The following is an 18,916-nucleotide window of genomic DNA, read 5'->3' on the forward strand; positions in this document are numbered from 1 at the left end:
GAGCAGAATTTTCAATCAAAAATCACTTTTAAAAAGGTAGTAAAGAATAAATAACAAAAACAGTAATCTGAATCTTTATTCATCAACTCCTACGCAAAGATGAAATCGAAAACTCATAAGAAAGCTCATAATTAACTTCTTAGTCAAAAGTTTAGTCAGACTTTCCACATCCTCTTCGATGACATACATTCAGCTGCATCAAAATCTCATTTTGACTCTAAAATCTACAAAACCTGAAAACTGGAGGATATTTAAATTCTAAATATTAAATTTTCAAGAGTATATTTTGTATTTTTCAATTTTTTAAATCAATAGAAATATATAATCATAATTATCTGAATTTTTTTGGATGCAGCTTAAATGGGTTTATGAGGAAGATTATAATTGTTTAGGACAAATAAATACTACATTATAGTTTGTACGGGCTAATAGTTGCTGCCAAATTTGCAACGGCATATATTTAAAGTCATCACAAACCGTTAAAAGTTGCTTTAATTGTCACGCTACTCGCCGATTACACATAGATATGTTTAAAATGGTCAACCTTGAGAACTGCCGATAGACCTCGCCGTCACCAACCAAACCATTCAATCCTTCTCCTCATTGATCGGCCCATCATAATCAGTGAGAAGCCCGCTCGATCGATCGAGTTTTGCGCCTAATTCTCTGCTTTGTCTCACCATCTCCATCCTCAGGTACGATGACCTCGATTCCTCTTTTCCTAATTTGTTTTCCCCGATTTGAGTTAGCTCAAGGATCTGAACCTGAACCCGTCAGAAGTTAAATTATCTCAGCATCTTATAATTTCGAGCATCTCGTCATGCAACAAGAGGGTTCCTCTCGTCGTCTGGTGTGTGTGTGTGTGTGGATGCTTAGGTATAATCGATTTCTATATGAGTTACTATATTGAGTTGAAAGGAAATTCAAAGAAGATGAAACCTTCGTGCATCCTCCTGGTGTGGTAGTCAAGTACTTGAGTAAATAGTCAACTCTCCTAGTGAAACTTGGACGATGGCTTCGTGGATTGGTCGGTTTGTTATGAAGATAATGGATTTTGCGAAAGACAGACGATTGAATCTGTTGGTGTTGCTAGGATATAAATTCAGTATTATGTGTTTTTGCACTCATGGATATATATAACCTGGTGTTTCTCGAGGGAGAGTTGTAACATATCAGTGATGTGCTAGTGTGCCACAAAATTGATGATTGTCCAAATGATCCTTTTTTGATTATTTTTTAAGATCTAGAGAAAAGTATAGCATGGCCTATATATATATATACATATATATATGTATACATATATATACATATATACATATATATGTGCGTGTGTGTATGTGCGCGCGCGCCCCGACCAATATAAATGGATCAGACAGATGCTTTTCTTATCCATCTTTGCTCAAATTTGCTAAATATGAGTGTTTGAAATAGGAATTGAAGCAGCAGATCCTTTAGCACTTTATTGGTGTGGAAGAAAAATAAGTCAGTAAGTAAAACATTTAAGTCAGTGGTTCCAACATGTCTAGGAGCCTTTTCCACTAAACTAAAGTCTGTCTTCATTTTTTGGTGATATGTGGAAACTAATATTTGTAGTTCATCCTGAAAATTTTTGACTCTCTTGCATATTAGATTTTATTTTCTTTTGCTAGTTACAGAGTAGATGATGGATCCCCCACCTATGGGCACCACTGCAGAGGTATTTGAGCCTAGACTGTTGAAGCCCGGGTGTACCAAATGTGTATTTCTCATGTGTTAATGTAGGGCTCCCTAAGAAATGAGACAAATCCACATATTTATCTATTGATACTTGATATACTAAAGTGATTTTATTAGAGAACAAAACATGCATATAATTAGCGATTCAAATTTGATCACACCAGCTGGTACACTTTTTGAATCTTTTTAACCAAACTTCATATTGGGCCCATATTGTGAAAGTTCAAAAGATTTAACAGAAATAACAGTGTTGAATTTTGGCAGATTAATCGAGACTTGATAATGGATAACATGTCATCAGAGAAGGAGATTTCTCTAGAATTTGTACGGGAATCGCTAATGGCGATCTCACAGTGTCTACCAGATATCGTTGCATCAGATGGGTCTCCTGTTAAGCCAGCAGCAGTTGCTGCTGATGCTTGTGTTGACCAAAATGATGGTACTGGAGCAGATGATTATATGTCTAAACTGATGTCAATCTCTTACATGCAGTCACCAGATGTGAAACCTTCACTGCCATCAGTGGAAAATCCTGGTTCATAGGAAGGATGGATCTCTTGCTTGATGTACTTTGTACTTTTTATGTTGAAGAAGTTCTTATGTAAAATTGTATTAAGTGGTTCTGGAATCCAACTTTGCAAACTGAAACCAGAAAACTAGTAACTATGCCAAACATGTACTTTTATTACTTATTCTGGTGTTCAATAAATGCTATGTTCCCCTCTCTCTTCATAAACCCTTTAATATTTATTGTGTAAAGATGCACAATTCTATAAGATGCCTGAGCCTTTATTGGCATTTCATATCATTTCTTTGAATTTGATCTTTTAATACCACAATTTTCACTGTTATTGTCGATTTCTATGTACATCTTCCAATCTGTGGGTCGAAGACTTGGTTAATTACATTTTTAGTTGTTGATTCTCTCTTATGCTTAATATTTGATCGTCAAATAGGATGGTATGAGTCCCACACGTTTCATACTGGATCACTCGATCCAGTATATGACTACCCACTGGAACAATTATAACTGGATTGAATGCTAATCTAGGATTGCCTCTTCCATGAGGTGAGAGTTCTTTGCATGGTTGTGGACCTCAAATGTAGAGATACATGAAGATTAATCATCTTGTACTCATGAGCCTGCATGCAGAAGGAACATCAGTATGTTATGGGAACGTGGTAATTTTTTTTTTGTTGGGCATTCTCGAAACTTATTGTTAGATTTTATTTTATTAAAAAAACTCAAAGTCTTCAATATTTTTATTTTTCATTTTTCAAGCTTTTTATTTTTGTACTTGTTCTCCTATTTTAATGGCCAACAGGGGGTTTCTCACTGCAATTTTGGGTCAATTAGATTCTTAGTGTTCTATCTTCTCGTGTTGATTAACAGATCTAAGGCAAGTGGATCAAACAAAAACCTTGAAGATGATCTGCCATGGTGGTGGAGGGAGAAAGAAGGAAGAAGTCAAGAACATTTCATGGTTAAATAATGTGCAGACTTTATAGACATGTTGGCTTGGGCAGTTGCATCTGCTCTTGAAATAAAAGAAAACTTCATTCTCTAGCAATCTCCAGATTGTAGACACTATACTAATCACTATTACATTTACTTGAGAGTGATTTGGATCGTTCGTCCGAGGTGGATGACATGTATGAAAATGCAGTGTGCTCTTGAAAAGATTGTGATGAATCCTATTGAGTTGGATAGATCAAGTTGAATGGGTCCCAAGTGAATTACAAGATGAGCACACCAGACTTGTCAGTATTCAGAATTTATCTTCTCTGTTTAATATGTTTACAGATGATGCTACTAACTTCATCAGCTGTAAGGGATACCATTAGTGTTTCTTTTTTCTTTCTAGGAAGGAAAAGAAAAAAAAAGATGCCCCAACCAAACCCAACTTAAGCTAAAATAGATCTCACTCATCCTTTTATGTTGGTTCAACCAAATGTACCACAAGCCTAACTGTAGTTCTGTTGACTTCCGAAATAACCTTTGCAAGTAAAGATCTTTCGTCGTCTTCGTCGTCGTCGTCGTCATCATCATATATGTATACAATTGTACTTTTTCAGACCTTGCTTCAAGAGTAAGAGTTTCTATACTTCTTTGCATTTTCTTCTTCAAAGATAGCTTGCTTTCTCTGCCAAAGACTTCATTGGATGAACATTCTCTTGTACAAGCAACATACAACACAAAGAATTCAGCTCAAACTATAAATAGTTTTGCTGAGTCCTTAACATGTTGCTTGGGATGCTGAAATGGTCATGTCTTCATTTGAGTTTAGGATGCTTTGATGCTCCAAAGAAACCTACAGCATGGGAAATAAGAACCATGATAAAGGATTCAACTACAACCAAATCTGGATGATGCTTTTGTCTTCCTTTTTGTTTTGAGGGAAAAGGCCAGCCAAGAATGTGGACAGAATAATATATTGCTGTAAAAGAATTGAATTTAATAAACTTAGTACTCACTCTTCTGATCAATTCAAGTAATCAACAATAGACTTTTCCTTCTGGCATTAGACTTGAATGAATGATAATTAAATGTTTCCTTTCTGAAGAAGGCTTGAATTATTAAAACCAGCACACTTCTGATCAGTTCAACTGCCTTGTCCTTTGTTTTACCAGTTCTATCAAGGACAGAAGGAGAGACACCTCACAGGCTTTCTTGAGAGAGGCAATGGTGATAGAGGTGGAAAAGGCTTCTTAAAACTGGAATGTACCATTTCAAGACAAAGGGTGGTCCTAGAATAAATGATGCTGAAGAGGAAGAACATTATGAGGGAGTTATTGCTTGTAGAGTTAACTTGATAGGCCTAAATAAAATGACAGTCAACAGGCTATATTTCATCACAAACAGCTGCCAGACCTGAATGCAGCTCCATTGATGGCATGGTTGATGATGGCAGTGAAGAGATTTGAGAGGAACACACTTAAGCTTCCAAGTTCAACAGTTCATGACCATCTGAACCTGATCCGGGAGCTGAGGCAAGTCTTCCAACAACTAAGAATACATCAAGTGAGAGTTGGAAACAGGTGACCCTTTTTTTTCTACAGTGAAACCTACTTTTGCTCCACTGCATTGCATGAAAACCTATATTTACTGTAGATGGAGACCAGTTTATTGCATTGTACAAGTGGCCTGCTCATCATGTTGCTTTCTTTGCAAGGATGAGGACATTTATTGTTGAAGTGTCCATGTCTCCATACTGGCAAACAAAAGTGAGCTCTTCTAAAATGTGAGTTAATTGCTCCTTCAAATGGCCAGCTAAAGGACATTCTACCACAGCTTGGCATGCAAGAGAGAAAGCAATAGAAGGCACCAAGGGAAACTAGTTATGGTGGGAATGCTCAATGCCCAGACAAATGAGCTTGCTACTGAAACAAGGAAAAGAAAGAACTTGTGCAATGCACAAGAACAAATAGAAAAAATGAAAACACTATAATGTAAGTTTTAAGGATTTTAATCCCTATTATTGCTTGCTCATCCTTCCATGTGGTACCACATAAGATGAGCCTGTCTCCTCCAATATTTAAGTATCACCAAAAGGGTTATTAGATCATATTGATCTAACAAATCTACAATATTGTTGCTTGAGAAACCTAAACATTCTATCATAAAGTTTGTGTTGGTTGCCTAGGGGTTCTAACCATTTTGCATAATTTCCTTGGTGATGAACCTAATTGAAATGTTGATCATGAACACTACTCTATTCCCATCATTCTAATCCAGGTATTAAATCAAGGCATGCTAGTAGTACAATAACATTAATCCACTGTGTTTAAATTTCTATTCATCATAGCCTTGATCTGTTTAGCTGCCAACATGAGGGCATGCTTTCTTGCCTTCATGGTCTGATACATCAGCCTCATGTCAACATCTTGCACTTGGATGTGTGTTGAAACAGAGAAGCTCTACAAGAGATGTGATCTATAATGATCAACTTAAGAGATTATGAGGTAGATAGATAGTCAACTCTAAGAGTATGGCAAATTGCTTCACAATCTCTTAAAGGTGCTTATGCCCTACAAGCAATAAAAACTTAATTGTTTTAGGAAATGTCCTTGCAGTCCTCTTCATCCTAGTTTGACTAGGACTTTCCTCATATGTCAATTGGATGAAAACAGACCAAAAGGTTTAGGATTTCTGGAAGTCACTGAGGAGGCTGTAACTTAGTTCTAGATCCTTGATTACATTTATTTCTAATCTTACTTAGTAGGCTAGTCTTGATGTAGGTAGAGTTCAATCCATATATAACACAATTTGGGTTCATCATCAATGAAATGAGAAAAGTAATCTTTGGTCATTTCCTTGTTGAATTATTGGTTTCCATGCAACACCAAAATCCAAGTTTACGTAAAACTCAATTAAATAGTTTACAATTCTATTAAAATATCTAAATTAATTAATATATTATTATATAAATGACAGATTTCATAATATTCGAATCTACATGTAAGCGAGGAAATTTTTTATCATTTTTAAAATAAAATAATTTATAATATAGTTTCTTTCTTTTTATATTTTATATTTTATATTTTATATTGTGATTGTCTCCGAGGAGATATTATAATAGTTAAAACATAATATGTAATTAAGAGATTAAAAAGTATATATATATATTATATAATACTCAAATTGGAGAAGGATTTATACTATTTATTGTGAGCACGTGCACCTCACGTGTCGTAAGGATAATTTCCAATTCTTTTTATTTTTCTTACTATTCTCTCTCTTTTTTTTTCTCCTTTTCTACTCTTTTCTTTGCTTCTTCCCAACGACGACACCTTTCGTTCGCGCTCTCTCTCTCTCTCTCTCTCTCTCTGTGCTTGCGTTTTTGAGCCCCGGGAAGGTAACCAGTACCACGTCCCTGCAGTAGTGCAATGTAATTCTGCAGACACCTAATCTCCGGAGCCTCGAAACCCTGAAATTTGTCGCGGCAGGGAGGACTGGAACCTTAAGGGAGTGCAATCCCATCTGGCCCGACCGGGGACCACGCAGGTGGACGAGGAACCGCCTCGAACTCACCCTGGAGGAGCTCTAGGACGCCTCCGAGAGGCTACGGCAACTACTGGCGTGTAAAGATGCCCACTTTATCTTACTTTATCATGGTTCCTCATTCGCCTAGATGACCAATTTGATCTGTTTCGGCTCTTTTATTGGCTTCCTTGGTCCAGTGGTTTGTTTGATTCGTCTTTTTCTGTTTAGTTCTTGGTGTTATCTATGAGTGCGATCAGTTGGAGCTGGGAAATGGATTTCTTTTAATATAGATTTTTCTTTTGTTGGAGAAAGGTTAATTCTTGTTGCAATTATTTGCTTCCGTTCCCTTGTGCATCGGTCAACCATGGTAAATGACATATCTTGAAGTATTAGTTGATGAGTTCCTTTGTTTAATCGTTTGCTGGTCTTGATAAATTCCTTTTCTTTTTCTTCTTTGCTTTTGCATTTGGGCTTTATTCCTCCTTTGCTGATTGTTGTAATTGATGTTGATGCTGAACCTGCTTTCTAGATCACCGCGGGTACTGCAAGGGACTTGCCACATCCAAGGTCCTGTTGATGGATATGACTATTTCAGACGTAAAGTGAGACACTTCGACTAGTATAAGTTGTTCGACTCTGTTTGTGTTACATATGTGTCATCAATTTTGATGTTTTGGTTCTTTTCTATTGATATTCTGCCTTTTATATTGCATTTTTAACAAACACTAGAAATTTCATTAAACATTCTTTTAATTGATTTGATGACCAATATCACCATATCATATTGGTTGATATTTAGTAAGATTACACGATAATTTATGGATACATTTTCTCTCTTATACTGTTGCTGCATACCAGTTTTGATTTCTTCGGATTTTCTGATCACATGCTTTTGCAAGTGTAGCCATTTAGAGTCTCACAGTTGCATGTATACTGAAAACTGTCCATCTATCTAGAGTATGATCAACACTGAGATGTATATGTTGTTCTTTGTGCCTATGGATCCCTTATACATGTCTGGTTCAAATCTGAACATGAGCTTAAGTCATGTATTTTTGGCCTTCTTTTTTTATTTTTTTTTGCACAGAAATTTTCCAGTTTAAATGAAATGGCTAAATGTAATCAATGATTCTCATGCTAGAGCAGAACTTGGGGTGTTCTATGTGTTTTTCGCTCCTTTCTCCTTGTGTGTGCACTTCAACTGACCTTTGCTGCTTATGGATTTAAAAATTAGGGGTGGACCTTATGGTAATATGCTCTCCAGAAAAGAAGATAGATCTTCTTGTATTGCTGCTAGTGGTCCTGCTATAAAGAGAAGAGCATGTTATACACAGAAGAACTTATCTAGTGAAACTGGTCATTTTCTATGTTATGGTTCAATTCATGATTCATCTCTCAAAAATGATAAAAGTAAAGAAATGTCAAAAGCATCAGTGGCCTATGATGCATCTAAGAATGTTGTCATAAGTCCAAAGGTTATTTTAGATGAAGTTACCTATAATAAACTAGTTCGAGAAGAGACTAGTTTGACTGCTCGCAGTCCTTTTTCCTCACATGGCATCAAAACATCTGATTTATGTCAAAGGAAAGCTTCAGATATTGCTAAAGAAAAGCATAGAGAAGAGTGTCATACAAAAAATGATTTACATATATCTGGATTTAAAGAAGCCAACAGTGCAGTTCATGTTTGTCTTGGGCAACTACACAAGAAACTCAATGAATGCAGTTCTGGTTTAACAGATAGTTCACGTGCCAGAAATGATATAGAGGAAATTCAGAATGAGGCTGCTTATGACTGTAATAATAGTGAACTTCAAGAGAATCAGACAGAATTTAAAGAAAATGGAGAATTCTCACTGGAGAATAGAACCATTCATAGTATCATAGATGATGTCTCGTGTCACAAGACTGACAGCACAGAACACCCACCGTCAAGTAGTAATGTATCTCCAATGAGTCAATCTCCATGTTCAGGTTCCCCAATGAATGGAATTCTTTCTCGGTGCTCCATTAATGATGAAAAGTCCCCAATTTTGGGAAAATATGTTGTTGGGGAAAAGGATGACATGCCTGATGAAGTAAGCAAAGAGGATAGCAGAAAGAGTCGATCTCAACTAGTTTCTTCAAAAGGCAGTGATGAATGTATGGGAACTGAAATTGATGATAACAGGAAGTTTCAGCCTCGTGACACAATAAAGGGCAGGGCAACTAATGAGCAAGCTGATAAACAGTTTAACCAGGTTCCCTCTCAGCCAAACTCAGAGTGTGAAGCTTCAGCAGAAATTGAAGCTGATGTAAGTTCTTGTTTTTTGGTTTGAAATATAATTGTAGAAACTTGTTAATAAGATAGTTTTTTAAGATTATTTGTTCAGACTGGAAACTATCAGTATGTTTAATGTAATGCTTGACTAAAATAAAGTGGTCAATCATTTCTGTAAGAAATTGCATTGCAACAAGATAAAAGAGTGCAGCTTGATGCACATGGGTCCCACAAAGGAGGAGTCTAAGGAGGGTAAGATTGTGGGCATTTATCTATGTTGATATGATAAGCAAGATTTCACATGTAATAAGTTTACCATTTCATAATTATTAAAAATATTTTTTTTGCCACCTTTCATTTTTTGTACTCTTATTTTGTTTAATGATATCGAAGTGATTTCTAATTGTGTAATAGTTTCTTTATAAATGTTGCATTGCATCTTTGATCTGTTAATCAAGTATGTTGGAAACTCTATGTTGGTTCTTTGTTACAGAAGTAGAACATCAATAGTAGAAACTCACTGATGGTAGATTTCAAGGATTTGCAAACTTCTTTTTGCATAGCTTTTGACTGTTACATCTAGGGTAAACTAAAAATCCGATGGAGGATTCCTGCTAACAAGGTTTGCAATATCGTATCGTGCCGACGTTTTGACGTTCGCTCGGTACGGTACGAAACGGTATACCGCTCGGTATATATATATATATATATATATATTTAACTCGGCGACGTCGCCTCTCTCTTCTCCCAGGCGGGGCGATGTCGCTTCAGCGACGTCACCTTGTTTATATATATATATAAATTAATATATATATAAAAGATTATATATTTTTTTTTTATTTAAAAGGCGACGTCGCCTCGTATATATATATATATATATATAATCCGAAATAGGTGCCTCGGCGATGTCGCCGAACGTCGCCTTTTTCTAAAAAATATATATATAAATATAAATAAATACATATATATATATATATATATATATATTATTTTATTATTATTTTTTGTTTCGCCCGGAAGCGGGCGGTCCGCATACTGGTATGCCGTCGGATCGGTACATACCGCCCGTATCGGACGGTATCATTCGGTATTGCCTATTGAAATATTTGAAATATTTGAGAACAACACAAAATTCATGTATGAACTGAACATGAACCAAAAGTTTCTATTGGAGAGCTACAAAATTTGTTATGGATACATCTGATCTTTGGGTCAGTAAATCTATGTAATTTATTTGCTGATCTTGTCAAGTGCTGTACATACAGCAAACATCTTGAATAGAGTAACTACAAACCTAACCGTTGATTCTCATCCTAATCATTTGTTATTATTTTGTGATTGTCATGCCACCGGAGGTGGTTAGCCAGAATCCGAAGTAGTCCCAATGATACCGAATATTCCCTTCATATTATTGTAAGAACCTTGTATAATACAAGGATTTTAATTTTGAATAATACCATCCATATCAGGCGGTACGTACTGGTCCGCCAGCAGACCGGTACGTGAATCGCCCGTTACCGGGCGGTACCGTCGATTGGGGCTGCTTCCGCCTCGTTACCACCCTAAATCGGTCGGTGACAGTCGATTTCGACCATCACTGCCTGCTATCAGGTGGTATTAGCCGAGGGAGAGCCGAGGGAGAAGAAAAGGGAGAACCTGAAGATCCGGCACCGCTCTCCCTCGACGATCCTGATCCGTCGCCATCCTCCCTCGTCGGACGCCGCAGATGAGATGTCGTCTCCTTCTCGTTTGAGGCGACGAGGCCTTAGTATTGTCGGCGACTTCTCCTCATCCGCGTGGGGAGAAGAAGCCTTGGCGACGTTGCAAGGAGAAGAAACGAAGCGTCGTCGAGGCGATGTTTCTTCTCCCCACGCAAGTAGAAGAACGAGGCGACGAGGCGGCGACGGCGCCTCGTCGCCCTTTTTTACACGAGAACGTGAGTAAAAAAAAGGAGGCAACGTCGTCGTTTTTGTAACTTATATACACACACACACACACACACCCATCGAGCGGTACACCCTAGTGTACCGAGCAGTGTACCGCTCGGTACTCTATATCGTACCAAGCTACGCTTGAAACTCCGATACAGTACCAAATTACGATCCTTGGTATAATATATAACCAATAATTAAATAATGCACAATTAAACTATGGGATAAACGGTTGTGATCTCTTGATTTATTCTACATGATGATTTTCTCACCGTTAATGTTTAGATGACTGCTGAATTTTCCCACCTCTGGAAATGCACTCTTGACAAGGTCTGCAAAAAAATTACAATTGACAAGATCTGCAAATGATTCTTTTCATTGATTCAGCTTCTTAAATCTTCTCGATAGTCTTCAAGTATTATTGTGTTGCTAGAAATGATTTATTTAATGATAAATAGTTTAAGGATGTCAATCAGTTCCTTTATTTTTCATGATTTACAGCAAATATTATTACATTATAAATAATTATAAGTTCATGATCTGTTTCATAGCCATGCCAAGAATATTGCATATTGCTGTATATATGATGTCTTTTGTCACCATATTCTTGCCATGTCATATCCAATTGTTTTCAGGGTCTGGTGAATTAACATGTTAGTTCATGTTACATCAGTGTTCCATATCCTTATCTGTGCTTCACAGAAAAATTCAAATTCTCGCCCAAGCACATATGGTGCTGTTGAATTTAAAGATAGTTTGTTGGGCCAACATTTGTTGCATGCCTACTCATTTACAAGGTTTGAGGAGCATGATCCATTTTGAAGGTTGATTTTATAGATTATGCTATTTTTTAGTATTGTAGCTGCACCCTTCTGCACAGAGGTAAAAATTTCTTGTCAACCTTTTACTCTTTGTGGTGAATGCAAGGAAAATGAGAAAAATTGAAGATAGATGTCTGAATGTTAAGATGCAAAATGTTATTTTTTAATAATTTATTGATTCCTATTATTTTGTATGGCTTTGGTCTAGTTGCTGCCTCAGATGCTTGTGATAGGTGTGCTGGTTGTAACTTTATCATCTAGTATTTCATACAAGTCAGTAAGAGATTAGAAATGGTGTTTATATCAAAATTTTCTGCAGAATGTCCGGGCATCATTCAATTTGAATACAATTTTAATGTCTCATGCATGTGAAAATAGTCTAGCAGCCTTATAATATTATACAGTAGCAGCTACTGCCCATATTGGTTATGCATTAAGTAATAAATCTCCAACTGTGATTTAATTCCTGGAGAATTTTGGTAATCATGATATTGGTTATCTTCCTTATTTAAATTTGTTGCAGGTGAAAGTCTGTGATATCTGTGGAGATTCAGGTCTGGAAGAATTGCTTGCTTTTTGTAGTAGGTGCAGTGATGGTGCAGAACATACGTAAGTACATTTTCAGTTTTTCTAATGTGATGCTTTTCAATGGGATACCATGGTTAATGGAAGGTTGCTCTTAACCAGTTACTGTATGCAAGTAAGGCTGGATACAGTCCCTGAAAGTGAGTGGATATGTGAAGAATGCCGACTCAAGGAAGCTCAAAATGAAATGATAGGGAAATTTGAATCGCAACTTGAAGCAATAGAAGCAGTATGTTCAAGTGAAAATAGTCAGAGTATTGAAAGCACATCTAAAAGTTTGCCTGGTGTAGAAAACAAGGCAGTTGACTTGGGCACTACAAAGGATAATAAAGAACTGGATAAGCTGGCTTTATCTAAGAGGACAGAAGAAAAGTTTGATGTTACTAAGGAGAAAATTTCTGAAGCATGTGGTGCTTCCACTGGGACAACTGTTTCAAGAAAACCCACTCTTGTTGTGTGTGACAACACAATTAACAAAAGTGATTTAGTTAAGGTAAAACTACCAGCCCTGGTTACCTCATGTTGTCAGTCAGAAGGTATCTCTCGGCCTGGTGCTAATGCACAAAGTTCTTCCTATTCTAATTCATACAAGCTGCAAACACATTTTGAGCTAACAAAGGGTAATGTATTGCTGTGTGATTGTACATTTTGTCTTTTTCCCTCTGGTAGCAGACGTTTCTGTTGGATCATTCTTATTATCACATATTTATTAATTTTACAATTTTTAATTTGATTTGGTCCAGGATCTCTCTCAAAGTCAGTTTCTTTTAACAAGTCAAAAGTGCCAAAGGTCAAACAGTTGCTGGAAAATATTCCTCACAAGCAAAAAATGACCAGAGAGTATAGTTTGAGCAGCATGAGAAAAGGGGGACCATCACAAGCAATCACAAAATCTGCTTCATTCAGAAGCGAGAGTTCAGGGTTCTCCAATGTGTCGACAGTTGGCGACGTGCTATTACCTAACCCACCACCCTGTGAGGATCTTAGAGATGTGAAACAGGTGAAAGAAAAGAGTATGACAGATAAAAGACTTTTTATGTCAGATCGCCCCTTCACCAGTCTATCAGTAGCTGCCACCAGTGTTTCTTCTGTGAAGATCGCTCCAAAGGTTCTGCAGTATGAGGCCACACCAGAAGTGATGCTTGACCCAAGCAAACTGAGCAACAATAGAGGATCAAAAGAAGCAACTAAGTTTGGTAAATAACTCTTGTTGTAATTTTGCAGCTTGTCTCTGTCTTTTGCACTTTGTTATTTTAATCAAGTCAATATTTTGGTTTGTTAGCTAAAGAATTGAAGCAGCTGCCAATATCGCCTATATCACAAACTTCTGGAAGCACATCTTCAGTTAGATCATGCAAGAATGAAGATCAGAAGCCTTTGCACCATGTAAAAACAGTAGCCCTCCGCTTGATTTTTTTTATTTTCTTTTTAAATGATTCAGTAGCTTAACTCAGTTCCTCAATTCAATTCACATCAGGGTGCAGAATTGATCCATAAGGATGATAAAACGAAGGACCATACCTTTTTAAGCAACATTAGGCAGGCAGCTTCTGTTGACAATCGATTAGCACGATGCCAAAGGTGTAACGAATCAGGTCATTCCACACAATTCTGTGCAGTTGACAAACTTCACATGTCTGCCATGAAACCTTCTTTGAAACGAAATTCAAAGGATGTGGATTACAGAAGCGGTAAGTGGAAAGATGCAGTGGATGTTTTTACGTTGGAATCTGGAACAAAAAGGACTGCAAGATCACCTGATCAATCTATGGAAGTTTCTATGTCCAGTGGTGATGTACATTCTGAAGCAACATCCAAAGATTTTCCATCAAGTTTGATAAGTTCTAGAAACTTGGCTTTCATGGAACATGCATCTGTTGCACAAGATTTTAGCAATACAGCAAATGCCATTCATGTGAAACAGAAAGTGGAGGACCGTAAGAAATATACATTTCTTCCTAGAAAAGTTACACCTCTCGACTTTGCAGATGACCTGAATATGCAGCCTGTCATACAAACGTTGCCTGATCAAGTTTCCATGCCATTGCATCTATTAAGAGCTTCAGTAATTCCAGAGCTTGACTGCATTTGGGAGTATGATATATTGTTTTTCAGTTTATGTGGTGATTTTGGATGTCCTTAAATATTAATCATCTAGATGATGCAATAGCATTTATATAATGTCCAGCATTATGATCCTTTGTAAATGTATTATTATATGCAGAGGTGTCTTTGAAGTGTTGAAAATTGCCAAGCCTCCTGCATTTTTGGATGGTATTCAGGCTCACTTGTCAAGTTATGTCTCACCTAAGGCACTTGAATTGGTAAAGAAATTTCCTTGTAAAGTCCAACTGGAGGAAGTGCCTCGTCTAAGCGCCTGGCCATTCCAGTCTCATGAGAATAGTCCTAAAGAAGATAACATTGCTCTTTTTTTCTTTGCTAAAGATACAGAAAGGTCATTTGATTGAGTACTTTTTTTTATTGTGAATTATTATAGGATTTGAATGTTGATATAGTATTTGATGTTTATATATGCTCCATCTTATGCAGTTATGAAAAGTCCTATTTGAATCTGTTGGAAGATATGCTCAAAAATGATTTGGCTCTCATAGGGAATATTGATGCAGTGGAACTTCTTATACTCCCGTCAAATTTGTTACCAGCAAATTCACAGTGTAAGCATTGGATTTGACTGTAATTACCTAAGCAAGGGGGAGACTAGATGGGGTTATTTCTACATAGTTTGTTGTATAATATCACAATCTGCATTATTGATGTAATTTTATATATTCCTGTTCTTCATATAGGACAAGCAATTATCTGATTTAGAAGTTGCTCTCTGCTATTTCAGGCTGGAACAAGTTATTTTATCTTTGGGGTGTTTTTAGAGGAAGAAATATAAGTTGCTTTACAGACTTGCCTGATCTGGAGAAAAAGCCTTCTGTTTCCAGTTTGAATTTGGAACCTACTGTCCAAGATCAATCTATCCCAGATTTTTCAGGACTTTGTAGTTCTTATGAAATATATGATGAGAATTCTCAGGAGCTGTCAAGGTTTGACAAATTCCCCAAGGCAAAAGCGATTATCTCTAGTTCCTGCTCAAATATTCAGGATGTTCCCTGTTCAGGAAACAAGGATAGGATCCTTAACATAAAGCAGATTCCTCCTGTTCAGAACTTGCATCTTGCTGTTTGTGGTGATAAAGTTCTTACGGAGCAGACTTCATGCTCATGTTCTGCAAGCTGCCCATATACTAATGTGAGCCAGCTTCCTAATGTTCCTGTTGCTTATCCAGAGCCAAAGCTTCAGATAGACATTGAACAGTTGCCATTGGAAATGGAGAATGATCTCACTGACCTAGTAAGTATTTTATTTTTGCGCTCAGTGCATACTTATGGTCTTTTTCTTTTTCCAGTAACATTTGTATGTCCCATTCAATTTGGTTGGAGTATTTGATGGTTTCAGACATGATTTGCATCTTAAAACAAACGATGTAACCTGTATCTAATTGCTCAATTTTCTGCTTCTATGGTTCACTCGACAACTAGGATCTCACTAAATAGTCAAAATTCTCAGGATCTTTCTCTAGCACACTCACGCAAAATATACAAGCATAAAAGAGCAAGATGCTTGCATTTCATATGAATATAACATCTCATCTGATGGTTATCCTATGAAGTCCTAGTATTTTTAGTCAAGAGGTTGGTCACCTTGTTCTGAGCACTAAGACTTGGTACCAGCACTGTTCTAACACCAAATGAACCGTAAGCCCCATAATTTGATACGAGCTGGTTTTGATACCATTCATACCGACCTTAGAATTCACCTTAAAGCACATGCAAAGGTTAGTTCTGTTGAAGTTAGTTCTAATTCAAAGTTGAAAGTTGAAACCACGTATTACAATTTTATCATCTCCTGTCTGTTGGTTCTTGAACCTCACCTACTTGCCCAATGTGATTCTGTATGATAGGGCAAACTCGCCGGTGATTCAGAAGGCAGCAAAGATTCTGAACATCATGCTAATGCCAGTAGTACAAGCATTAGTAATTGTGAAGAACCCGTATTTTTGGTGTTATTTAATTGCCAGCAAGGTGAGTCATTTTAAGATTATGCATGCTATTTGATCTATAATAAAGGCATTCTCATGTTCTCTACACTTGTTCAAGCAGGCAATGCCAGAAATGTTCAGAAAATCAAGCAAAAAGAGAAATTCATAACAAGTGAAGCTGTTCCTGATGATCAAGTATCAGATGCCATAAAGTTAGACGATCTTAGCTGGGAATCGAGGCATAATAAGAAACGTCGACTGCCTAGCTCTGCGGAAACAATTATAAAACCGACTGCCGATAGAATGCTGTGGAAAGATGAAGCAAGCTGCACATCTATGAATGATACAGAACTTAAAAAGATGAGGCTTGATAATGGAGGGCATGCTGCTTGTAGCTCTAGGGAAGAAACTCTAAGCAGTGGATTACCCTCAAAGATACATCCTTTGCCATCTGGCTGCTTGAATGATGGTATCGGCTGCGACACAATGTGTGAGAGCTCAAAAAATGCTGAAAGATTCTTCCCGATCGATTTAGGTACTGCAACAAGTACAAAGGCAGACAACTTAATCTATGTTCTTTCTTCAGACGACGAAGATTCACCTGAATCTATGGCTCCAGATCTTGAGCTAGCCCTGTGGGGAAAGAAGAGACCACCAAAAACAGATTCCTCACCTTGGCTATCTCCAAATGTTGGAATAAAACGTAACCCAGATAAGCCGCTTGCTCCTGCGGTTGATGACGGAGATGATATGCTAGCTTCCCTTTCACTCTCACTAGCTTTTCCTGCCACCGAGAAGCCGCGGTCTGACAAACCTATGACACAAGATGAGCAACTTTTGTCTGATAAACCTTGTATTAACACATCTTTGCTTCTTTTTGGTGGCTATACAGATACCTAAATCAATTCGGAGCATGTATAGCTTGTAAATTATCTTCTGTAAGTAGCCATAATACAGTCCCCTTGCCATCCCTTTGATAACCATACAACAGACAATTGCTTCAACTTGGTATGTTCTATGTAGTTGCTTCTGAGTGCAGTCAACTTGATTTAGCGTATAGGAGATGGCGAACTGGCATCAAATTATTGGGGTTCCATTGGCATATTTTATGTAAGTCTTTCTTGTGAGTTAGTCATATTTATGAGTTTAAGTTTTGATTAGTTAAGAAATCATATATATATATATATATATTAGCAACATAAACTATCGGCTAGAAGAAATGACAGATTGAGCTGCATGCGAAAGGATAAAATGAGCAATCCATGTTTAAAGGGCAGAGATGGGATGGATATCATCACCGTTTGGATAAGCTTGTCTACGCCTGCGCCTTCGTTGGACGACGGCTTTCCGTTCGTTCGTTTCTCGAACTCACCCATTTCGGCCGTCGGGTCAACGGCCAATGAGCCCCATTGTGGTGTAGTTACCACATGCGGCCCCCGTAGCAACAGTACGGGTCGCTACGAACTGTCGCGTCGGGTGTTGATCTCATCAAAGCGCCGTAACTAAAACAATACCAGAATTACGGCCGAGGGAGTTCGTCATCCGCCCAACTATAATTAGAAGCACTTGTGTCGAGTTCCTATTGGTTGGGGCCCTGGGGGCGTTGGCGGGGTCCACTGAGTGTACACCCTTCAAATGCCGGGCGGCTGGGGGATCGGTGATCATTCCTCGAACCCCCCTCCCACCCCAAAAATGGATTTCTCCTATTCCGCCTGCTTCTCTGTTCCCAGCACCGGCTCCCCCCGCCTTCTCGCTCCGGCGGGGCCGCCCGACCCCTACGGCGAGTCCCCCTACTGCTTCAAGTATGTCGCCCCCAGGATCGTCTCCATGGTCCTCTGCTTCGTCGTCATCGGCGCGCTTTTCACCTTGGCCTTCAGCCCGCCGCCTTCCCAGGACGAGGAGGACGAGGAGGACGAGGAGCCGGGGTGGGTACGGGGGAAGAAGGCGGCACGGGGGGCGCTCGACCCAGCCGTGCTGTCGTCGTTCCTGGTGGCGCCGTACGCCGCGGTGGCCGGCTCGGGGAGGGTGGGGCGGGACTGCCCCGTGTGCCTGGCGGAGTTCGGCGGCGGCGACGCTGTCAGGGTGCTGGGGAAGTGCGGCCACGGGTTCCACTCCGGCTGCATCGACCCGTGGCTCGCGGGGCACGCCACGTGCCCCGTCTGCCGGTCGGACCTGGGGGCGGCCGCACCCGTCGTCGTCGTCGTCGTCGCCCCGGGAGATGGATGACGGCGGGACGGAGGAGCGATCGTCTACGGTACAGCCTTGTGGCGACCCCCCAAGTTTTTGGGCTCCGGCGTATGGGGGAATGCAAGAGAGGCTGCTTCGAGAATTCTTTTTTTTTTTTGTACATATTTGCTTTTTTACATAGTTGTATTTATTAGCATATATGTTATTCTTTTTAGTTCTAAAAATTAGAAGAAAAAAAAACCAAATTTCATTATTTATTTATCAAGTGTTGCAATGAGCAACATTACGCCACTGTTTAACTATCCTGTTACAGCGGCCAAAATATGCAAGCAAGCATCGAGAACCACTTCACAATAGTAACTTGCCTGGCAAGAAGCAAACGAC

The 18,916-nt window shown here is 38.5% G+C and overlaps 2 protein-coding genes across 5 annotated transcripts; both read left to right on the forward strand.

Moving 5' to 3' along the window:
- Positions 1–514: 514 nt before the first annotated feature.
- LOC135586702 (ASI1-immunoprecipitated protein 2-like) lies at positions 515–18,789 on the forward strand. Of its 4 annotated transcripts, XM_065102982.1 has the most exons (14): positions 515–695; positions 4,348–4,755; positions 7,230–7,302; positions 7,935–8,994; positions 12,236–12,321; positions 12,400–12,917; positions 13,041–13,493; positions 13,580–13,683; positions 13,775–14,391; positions 14,522–14,752; positions 14,848–14,972; positions 15,149–15,657; positions 16,268–16,388; positions 16,467–18,789. In XM_065102982.1, the coding sequence occupies exons 3-14, from the start codon at positions 7,277–7,279 to the stop codon at positions 17,243–17,245; spliced, it is 4,629 nt and encodes a 1,542-aa protein (XP_064959054.1). In that variant the 5' UTR covers positions 515–695; positions 4,348–4,755; positions 7,230–7,276; the 3' UTR covers positions 17,246–18,789. The 4 variants fall into 4 exon arrangements, with proteins under 4 accessions (XP_064959054.1, XP_064959053.1, XP_064959056.1 ...); XM_065102981.1 differs by lacking the exons at positions 515–695; positions 4,348–4,755 and adding an exon at positions 6,469–6,798; XM_065102984.1 differs by lacking the exons at positions 515–695; positions 4,348–4,755 and adding an exon at positions 6,470–6,798 and having other exon boundaries at positions 8,441–8,994.
- On the forward strand, positions 17,981–18,571 carry LOC103981568 (E3 ubiquitin-protein ligase Os03g0188200-like). Its single transcript, XM_009398319.2, has one exon. It carries the CDS (start codon positions 17,981–17,983, stop codon positions 18,569–18,571), a length of 591 nt encoding a protein of 196 aa, XP_009396594.2.
- Positions 18,790–18,916: the final 127 nt, after the last annotated feature.

Source organism: Musa acuminata, chromosome BXJ2-4 (genome assembly GCF_036884655.1).
Source record: "Musa acuminata AAA Group cultivar baxijiao chromosome BXJ2-4, Cavendish_Baxijiao_AAA, whole genome shotgun sequence".
Classification (NCBI taxonomy): Eukaryota; Viridiplantae; Streptophyta; class Magnoliopsida; order Zingiberales; family Musaceae; genus Musa; species Musa acuminata.

What these genes read in the sequence shown, in the direction of transcription:
- LOC135586702 (XM_065102982.1), top strand. Translation starts at nt 7,277, where the DNA reads ATGGATATGACTATTTCAGACGTAAA. An exon ending in ATGACTATTTCAGACGTAAA is followed by an intron (nt 7,303 to 7,934) that starts GTGAGACACTTC and finishes TTTAAAAATTAG; the next exon opens with GGGTGGACCTTATGGTAATA. An exon ending in ACATTTTGAGCTAACAAAGG is followed by an intron (nt 12,918 to 13,040) that starts GTAATGTATTGC and finishes GATTTGGTCCAG; the next exon opens with GATCTCTCTCAAAGTCAGTT.
- LOC103981568 (XM_009398319.2), top strand. Translation starts at nt 17,981, where the DNA reads ATGCCGGGCGGCTGGGGGATCGGTGATCATTCCTCGAACCCCCCTCCC.